Below are 9,201 nucleotides of genomic sequence, written 5' to 3' on the forward strand. Positions count from 1 at the left end.
ATTCAAGTGTTAAGAAGATTACACACAATATCTTTTAGAGATAAATGCTGAACATTATCTAAACAAGCCCGACTCTAAAATCGGGTTCACTCTTACCGTGGCATATAAGCAAGAGAAAACTAAATGTAGAGATATTAACTCTAGGAATACACATTTTAAAAACACGGGCTGTGAGAACAATTTCAGTGTTCAAACCCGCCTCAATCAAAGCAAAATAACCCAAGTTGGGGAAAAAGTTACCTGTGCCAAAAAAGATTCAGCCATAAATCTCATCTCACTGAATTTGAGAGAATGCACACTGGGAAAATCCTCTCTCAGTGCTCTGAATGCCAAAAAAGTTTCAGCCGTAAATCTAATCTCACTACGCATATGAGAATCCACACTGGGGAAAAACCTTATCAGTGCTCTGAATGCCAGAAAAGGTTTAGTTTCAAAACGCAACTTTCTCTACATGCATTAACCCACTCTGTGGAAAACCCTTATCAGTGCTCTGAATGCCAAAAAAGTTTCAGCAGTAAATTTTATCTCACTGAACATATAAGAATCCACACTGGGGAAAAACCTTATCAGTGCTCTGAATGCCAGGAAAGGTTTTATAACAAACAACGTCTTTCTCGACATGTAATAACCCACTCAGGCGAAAAACCTTACCAGTGCTCTGAATGCCAGAAATCTTTCATTTACAAAAACAATCTCACTACGCATATAAGAACCCACTCTGGGGAAAAACCTTTTCAGTGCTCTGAATGCCAGAAATGTTTCAGTCAAAAATCCAGTCTCACTCTGCATAGAAGAACCCACACTGGGGATAAACCTTTTCAGTGCTCTGAATGCCAGAAATGTTTCAGTTGCAAAGGCAAACTCACTGTACATACAAGAATCCACACTGGGGAAAAACCTTATCAGTGCTCTGAATGCCAGGAAAGGTTTGGTAACAAAGAAAGTCTTTCTCGACATGCAATAACCCACACTGGGGACAAACCTTATCAGTGCTCTGAATGCCAAGAAAAGTTTTATAACAAACAAAGTCTTTCTCGACATGTAATAACCCACTCTGTGGAAAAACCTTACCAGTGCTCTGAATGCCAGAAATATTTCAGTGAAAAAAGAGACCTTACTCGACATACAAGGACCCACACTGGGGAAAAACCTTATCAGTGCTCTGAATGCCAGAAAAGGTTTTGTAAAAAACAAAGTCTTTCTCTACATGTATTAAGCCACACTGGGGAAAAACCTTACCAGTGCTCTGAATGCCAGAAATATTTCAGTAAAAAAAGAGACCTTACTGTACATACAAGGACCCACACTGGGGAAAAACCTTATCAGTGCTCTGAATGCCAGAAAAGGTTTTGTAAAAAACAAAGTCTTTCTCTACATGTATTAACCCACACTGGGGAAAAACCTTACCAGTGCTCTGAATGTCAGAAATATTTCATTAGAAAAATAGGACTTATTATACATATAAGGACCCACACTGGAGAAAAACCTTATCAGTGCACGGATTGCCAGAAATGTTTCAATACCCAACCCGAGCTCACTCGGCACAGAAGAACCCACACTGGAGAGAAACCTTATCAGTGCCCGGAATGCCAGAAATGTTTCATTGACAAAAACAGTCTCACTCATCATATAAGAACCCACACTGGGGAAAAACCTTTTAAGTGCTCTGAATGCCAGAAATGTTTCAGTGTAAAAATCAAACTCACTAAACATACAAGAATCCACACTGGGGAAAAACCATATCAGTGCTCTGAATGCCAGAAAAGGTTTGGTAACAAACAAAGTCTTTCTAATCATGCAGTGACCCATTTTGTGGAACAACCTTATCAGTGCTCTGAATGCCAGAAATGTTTCAATGAAAAACGCCATCTCACGGTGCATATAAGAACCCACACTGGGGAGAAACCTTATCAGTGCTCTGAATGCCAGAAATGTTTCAATGTAAAATGCCAACTCAAGGTGCATATAAGAACCCACACTGGGGAAAAACCTTATCAGTGCTCTGAATGCCAGAAATGTTTCAGTTTAAAAAGTAGTCTCTCACAGCACATAAGAATCCACACTGGGGAAAAACCTTATCAGTGCTCTGAAAGCCAGGAAAGGTTTTGTAACCAACAAAGTCTTTCTCAACATTCAATAACCCATTCTGTGGAACATCCTTATCAGTGCTCTGAATGCCAGAAATGTTTCAGTATAAAAAGTAGTCTCACACGGCACATAAGAATCCACACTGGGGAAAGACCTTATCAGTGCATTGAATGCCACAAATGTTTCAGTGAAAAAATCAATCTCACTCGCCATATAAGAACCCACACTGGGGAAAAACCTTATCAGTGCACGGATTGTCAGAAATGTTTCAATACCCATACCCAGTTCACTCGGCATAGAAGAACCCACACAGGAGAGCAACCTTATCAGTGCCCGGAATGTCAGAAATGTTTCATTGACAAAAACGGTCTCACTCATCATATAAGAACCCACACTGGGGAGAAACCTTATCAGTGCTCCGAATGCCAAAAATGTTTCAGCCGTAAATCTGATCTCACTGCACATGTGAGAATCCACACTGGGGGAAAAACATCAGTGCTCTAAATGTCAGAAAAGATTCAGAGGTAGTGATGGTTACAGGCACCATAAGAAAACACACCATCAAAAAGACTTCAGTGCTCCAAGTGCCAGAAAAGCATCATCAATTTTAAGCGCAATCTCACTCTACATGAGCAAACGCACACAGGGAAGAAACATTACCTATGCTGTGAATGCCAGAAATTCCTATTTTTTGATAGGCACAGCCTGACTAACCATAATCCACTCCATACTGATGAAAACCTTATGAGTGCTCTGAATGCCAGAAAAGCTGCAGAGAAAAACACTATCTCACCATGAGAAACTCCACACTGAAGAAAATCCTTATGCCATAAAAGCTTGAATCTGAAAGACAGAGTTATGCTTCATGAGAGATCCCACTCTGGGAAAAAACCTTACGAGTGCTCGAAATGCAAGCAAAGTTTTGGTCACAAATTACTTCTCACTTTTCATGAGCGAACTGACACGGGAGAAAAAAGCCTTGTGTGTTCTGAATGTCAGATAAGGTTTAATCACGAATACAATGTCACTTCACATGAGAGAATTCACACTGGACTAAAGCCTTATACAGGAGGGGAAAGCCAGAAACGTTATACTCATAAAGGAGATCTCACTAAACATGAGAAATGCACCCGCACCAGGTAAAAAGTAAGGCGTATCTTGAGTTGCAGAAAAGCTTCTAACAACCTGACTTTACATGAGAGAACACATATTGTAGTTTCAATAGGATTAATAAAGAAATTCTTGCAGGATAACTTAGGCTGCCCGCATGCAACCTCCAAAGAAATTTCAGGCCTTGAAAATATTTTAATTGCAACAAAATCCACAATTTGAGTATCTGAAAGTTACAAAACTCTCAAGGTCTTTACTTGACACAGAGAAGTGTTAGTACTTGCAAACATCAACTAATTAACAAAAAATTCACAATATTAATGTCTTACATTTTCTCCACCCAAAAGGTTTCTACTCACACTTGTTTCTTAACATATGACTGAAATCTAGAATTTCATGATAAGATTAGGCTAGGCGGTGTTCCTCAATGAAGAACTCTGCAGGGAGAGGCTGAGGAGAGAGTGCATCAGTGAAGGGACGGTGCAAGGAGAGGCTGAGGAGAGTGCATCAGTGAAGGGACAGTGCAGGGACAGTGCAGGGAGAGGCCGAGGAGAGAGTGCATCAGTGAAGGGACAGTGCAGGGACAGGGCAGGGGGATGCTGAGGAGAGAGTGCATCAGTGAAGGGACAGTGCAGGGAGAGGCTGAGCAGAGAGTGCATCAGTGAAGGGACGGTGCAGGGAGAGGCTGAGCAGAGAGTGCATCAGTGAAGGGGCAGTGCAGGGACAGTGCAGGGAGAGGCTGAGGAGAGAGTGCATCAGTGAAGGGACAGTGCAAGGAGAGGCTGAGCAGAGAGTGCAGCAGTGAAGGGATGGTGAAGGGAGAGGCTGAGGAGAGAGTGCATCAGTGAAAGAATGGTGCAGGGAGAGGCTGAGGAGAGAGTGCAGCAGTAAAAGGATGGTGCAGTGAGAGACTGAGGAGAGTGCAACAGTGAAGAGGCGGTATAGTGGAGCTGAGGAGAGAGTGAAGGGATGGTGCAGTAAGAGGCTGAGGAGAGTGCATCAGTGAAGCGATGGTACCGTGAGATGCTGAGGAGAGAGTGCAGCAGTGAGTGATGGTGCAGTGGAGGAGTGAGGGCTGCAGCCTGGATGGGGGGGCTGAGCAGAGAGTGCAGCAGTGAAGCGATGGCGCAGGGAGAGGTTGAGGAGAGAGTGCAGCAGTAAAAGGACAGTGCAGTGTAAAAATAAAAATATGCCTTACCTCTAACATAAACTAAAATCAACATACATACCTGCCTGAACAACTCCGTGCACAGCGGTGCACATCGCTGAAGGGAATCGCCACGGGCCATGTTGAACCTAGAAAAGAGAGAATAAACATCTGAGAGTAGCCCCCCACTTACCTCCTCCATCACCAGCTTCGGAGAAGCCACACGGATAGCAATCCCCATGTCTGCAAGCTTGTCCAGCACATCCTGTAAGTCTAGGTTACGCCGGGACTTGGCTCGGGACAATGCGCGACCCTGAAAGATCTTTAAATGCCGAGGAGCGGGCGATTACTGCCGAATGTCGTGGCGTCATTCAGGTTCAACTGGAGCACGTTTCCCAGGAAGGGCAGCGGGGCGGGCCCTGTGGGTCACCGGTGCGAGGGATACCACAGCCTCCGGAGCTCCAGCAGCAGCAGTATGGGGCAGACCAGTTTGGGAACTTAAATCAGATATACGCTATTGTCTTTGGTATTGTGCGCTAAATGCGCCGAACAGGCCATTTTGTGATAAGGTAGCGCTACAAAAACACAGCCATTAAAACATACATAATAAAGTGTCAGTCAGTTCTCCCCCATTAAAATTGTGCGGGGAAATGATTCTGTAAAAAAGATCAATATTAGATTAAACAATTATGATTTGGCGGTAGTCAGATGCCCTTTTTTCTGTTCTCAAAATTAGTGATGCTGCACACTTTCTACTAACTCCGTATAACTCTTCTTTTTCAATGATCTCTTTTCTTAGGTGCTATGTAGAGCGCCAAGATGCTTCTTTTCTGTCTCTTAGCTGCACAGGTATTCTCTTCTGTCCCGTGCCAGTGCTAGCTCAAAAAATTATGTAGAATATAAATTAAGTAGCAATGTAGGTGAGAATGAGCATTTTACATAAGTGGCAAGTTAGTGGCGGAGTTCACAGGGTGTACATTTCCGTAAGAGGGTGTGTCTGCTTCATCACAATGCCCTTAACCCCTCCGCCCTGACTGAAGCGTACCTGCGGAGGTCAGGGTGGTGAACATTTTCAGAAACACTCTAAAAGGGACTACAAATTGCGTTTGTTTCTTTTAATACCACAGTGCAAAGGTTGAAAATGCTTTACTGTGGCAGAAGATGCATTCAGCGACATTTCGCCCAAAATGCACTCTGTAACCAAAAGTTCACTCAGAATTATTTAAGAAAGCGACGCATTTAAACACCTGTTGATGAATATCAACTAACCCGCTCACCATCTCTCATGCGCTCCCTCATGCACATGTAATCAACTGTGATGATCCCACACCCCCATTCTCGCTGGTACTGCTCAGCTGGATTCTCTGCACATAAGGTGCTATCTATTAGCCTTCTCGCATCAGCACCAAGTTGAAACCATCCAGCTTTCTCCCACTGCACATCTAGGACTCATTTGCCTTATCACCTTCAGACATCCAGACTACATAACCAGTCTTCAGAGTAATAGGTGCGCCTCTAATATTTGATTTAATTGTGTTTTTCACATTAGCTGTAAATGCCACTCAGTAAACAACCGGCAGTAGTGGAAAGCAGTGACCTATAACCCCAAAAGCGTTGCACACCTCGTGCAGCTTATACCCCGCCCACAAGTGAATGGCTTGGAACGGATTCGCACCCCCTAAATAGGGAACCAGGCCGTGCCCAGGGGATGCCCTTCTGGCACGGTGGAAAAATATGCTGCCCCCAGTACTGCAGTCAGCATGCCAGCCAGCTGCAGGCCGCCCCTGGGGAGCACCCCGGACCCAGGCTGCGTATGGGGGGGTCAGGTGGACTTCCTTCCCTTTGGACGGAGGAGTTTGGCCCTCCACAATGAAAAAGAATCAATCAGTTCTACCGGGATCCCTAGTCAGACAAAGCCCGGCTCCGGATTCTCCCCGAGCTCACCCACTCCCAGGATACCGACCTTCAGGAGATCCTGCAGCCGAGACTGGCACCGAGGAGGACGGGGACGGCGAGGCAGAACAGGCCGGCGTCGGGGCGCTCTTCTTGGCTGACTTCTTCTCCTTCTTCCAGGGGAACTCTGCTGCCAGGGGCAGCCCCCCGGGCTAGGCCAGGGCCGGGTGCGGGGGCTGCTGGGCCCCTCCATTCAAGAACCGCTTCTGGCCGCGGGCCCTGGGCTGGCTGCCGCTGCCACCGCCGCTGCTGAGGTTGCCGTGGCCGCGGCTGGGGATGCTCTGCTCGAAAGGAGGAGGAATTAATGTTGAGTCCTTGATTGATGAAGTTTGGAATGTCTCCAAAGCTGAGGAGGGAGCTGAGGCGGTGAATGGCGAAGCCAAGGAGGAGCAGCCGAGGCGCTCAAATACATGGAGAGCGGGCGGGGGGCGGTTCGAATCCTTCCTTTTCGGTCGTTCATTTCAGGTGTGGGACGGCAACTCTCGCTCAGACCCCCTCCCTCTCACATGTGGAGTGCCCCAGGGGTCCTCGCTCAGTCCCACCCTGTTTAATGTCTACATGGCCCCCTTGGAAGATGTTGTGACCCCCTACGGGATAAAAATAGTAAACTATGCTGACGACACCCAACTTGTCGTTTCTCTTTCCCACCTTGACAACCACCCAGAAATCCTATTGAACTGCCTGCAAGATATACACACCTGGATGTGCGAATCTTCCCTGAAGCTGAACGGTACAAAAACCGAAATCATGCTCCTGGGTAATAAATGGTCCTCCATCCCTCCATCAGTTTGGCCGGACGCCTTCGGTGATATCCCCACGCCTAAGACAGAAATCAAAACACTAGGTTTCTGGCTGGAGCAGGACCTTTCCATGAAGACCCAGGCAGCCAAGACCGCTGGTACTTGCTTTGGCCTTCTCCGATCAATTCGCAAGATTCTCCTTCTCCTTCCCCCCCTGTCCAGGAAACTTCTGGTTCAAGGGCTTATACTAGCGCGGCTTGACTATGGTAACGCCGCGTACCTCGGCGCTCCTGAAACCACCTTGGCCAAGCTCCAACGTGCACAAAACGCTGCGGCGAGGCTCATTTTGAACCTCCCTCCCAGAGCCTCGACCAAACCGGCCCTTAAATCTCTGCACTGGCTCCCTGTGCACCAGCGAGTAGAGTTCAAGGCCCTGTGCACCACGCACAAACTCTTCAATGGGGAAGGACCTGCCGCCCTCAAAGACATGGTCATCCCCTACAAAGCCCCCAGAAACCTTCGCTCTGACAGCGAACATCTGGCCATAGTCCCAAGATTTAAGAAGTCACGCACCGGTGGCCGTCGCTTCTCGGTCAATGCCTCCTCAAAATGGAACGCACTTCCTCGTATGTTGCGTCTTGAACCATGGCACGCCCTTTTCCGTAAAAAACTTAAAACCTTCCTCTTCCCCAAATAGTTCCTGGTCTCCCCCTTCCTGGATTTCACAACCTTTCAGCGCGGGGATGCCTTCGGGTCACCAGGCGCTCTATAAATCACAAAATAAATAATAAATAATAAATAAACAGACAGGGGGAAGTAGGCACAAACAGACACGGACAGCGAAAATACATGGAGAGCGTGAGGGGGCGGGAAACAGACAGGGGGAAGATGGCACAAAGGGAAACAAACATGGGCTTACCTTCACTGCGAAGGATAGAAAATGGCGGACACAAGCTTCCGGATTTTGAGGATTTGTGGGCGTGGTTTTGCTGTCCTGAGTGACGGACGACGTCACAGGGCTAAAGAACGCAAAAAATCACGTCCCCAAATCCGAAAAAGACGGGGCTTCTTTGGAGGGACGGCTCTCTCCTCCAATGGCTGGCCTCCATTTAGGAAGCCAGCCAATGGTGGAGAGGCAGGGCAGGGAGGCGGGTTCTGAAGCCCTACTAAACAACATTAAATCTCGGACTTCCGGTCTGCCTTCGGCAGACCTGATATTACCAAGACCTAAAAAGGTTAAAAACCTGGCTCTACCCTCGAGTATGCTCCTTGGCATCCTGCTAACTCCTTCCTGGCAGGGGACACAGTCTCTCGGCCCTGCATCACAGCGCCAGGTTACCCATAGGGTGTCAGTTGCGCTTTACAAATAATGATAAATAAATAAATAAATAATTGTTCACCCTGTTCACTCTACGCCAGAGCAGCTTCTGCCCTTTTTCTGAGAATTAGCAAAATCCAGACTCTCTCACTCTACTATGAACGTTTTTCTGGCTGCACTTTTCAAATTCCGACAGGATGGCTCCAATTCTCTTTATTCTTCAAGAATTATTCAACAATTTTTCAAAGGCTTATTTCAGATGTTCCCTAAAATTCGACGCCCGCCTCCTCCTTGGTATCTGAACATTGTGTTGGCACAACTCATGAAGTCCCCATTTGAGCCCATTCGTAGGGCTGATCTTAAATTCATCTCCAAACCACCTTTTCTTCAATTCACCAAAGACGCTGTGGTGCGCCGCACTAATCCGACCTTAATTCCTAAAGTTCCATCTGATTGCCACCTGAATGAGCCTGTCATCTAAAAGTCTTTTTTCCCTAATCCACAGCAATAGCAAATTTCTCCGTACATGAAGAGCTAGGTATACCATTTCTATGTGATAAAATAGCAGTAAACCCTCTAGTATGTTGGCTAAATTGTTGGTTAAATAACGATGTACCTCTTACTCAGCTTATATTGAGGGAAGCGCTAACATGGGAAAACAGGCTTAAGGTTCCATGGATAAAGTATTTAAGTAACTGCTTCAGGGAAATTGGGCGCCCGAACTCTTCTTAACTCCAAAATCCATTACGAAACTGGATGTTATTCTTGTGAAGAAGGCTTTTATCTCTTCCAGGTACTTAGTCAGGGACGCCGGTGAAATAAGGAAAGGAAGTGTACGAAAACAT

The 9,201-nt window shown here is 46.4% G+C and overlaps 1 protein-coding gene across 2 annotated transcripts; it reads left to right on the plus strand.

Annotated features, from left to right (window-relative positions):
- The first annotated feature begins 27 nt into the window (after positions 1-27).
- Positions 28-3,356, plus strand: LOC147668415 (uncharacterized). 2 transcript variants are annotated; one of them, XM_086948561.1, is made up of 5 exons: positions 28-943; positions 1,112-1,195; positions 1,448-1,735; positions 1,817-2,073; positions 2,158-3,356. In XM_086948561.1, exons 1-5 carry the CDS (start codon positions 292-294, stop codon positions 2,590-2,592), a joined length of 1,716 nt encoding a protein of 571 aa, XP_086804687.1. In that variant the 5' UTR covers positions 28-291; the 3' UTR covers positions 2,593-3,356. The 2 variants fall into 2 exon arrangements, with proteins under 2 accessions (XP_086804687.1, XP_086804686.1); XM_086948560.1 differs by having other exon boundaries at positions 28-3,356.
- Positions 3,357-9,201: the final 5,845 nt, after the last annotated feature.

This window comes from Lissotriton vulgaris, unplaced genomic scaffold (assembly GCF_964263255.1).
Source record: "Lissotriton vulgaris unplaced genomic scaffold, aLisVul1.2 SCAFFOLD_1492, whole genome shotgun sequence".
NCBI classification, from domain to species: domain Eukaryota; kingdom Metazoa; phylum Chordata; class Amphibia; order Caudata; family Salamandridae; genus Lissotriton; species Lissotriton vulgaris.

Bases quoted from the DNA above. Each gene is read 5' to 3' on its own strand.
- LOC147668415 (XM_086948560.1), top strand. From the start codon at position 292: ATGCACACTGGGAAAATCCTCTCTCAGTGCTCTGAATGCCAAAAAAGT.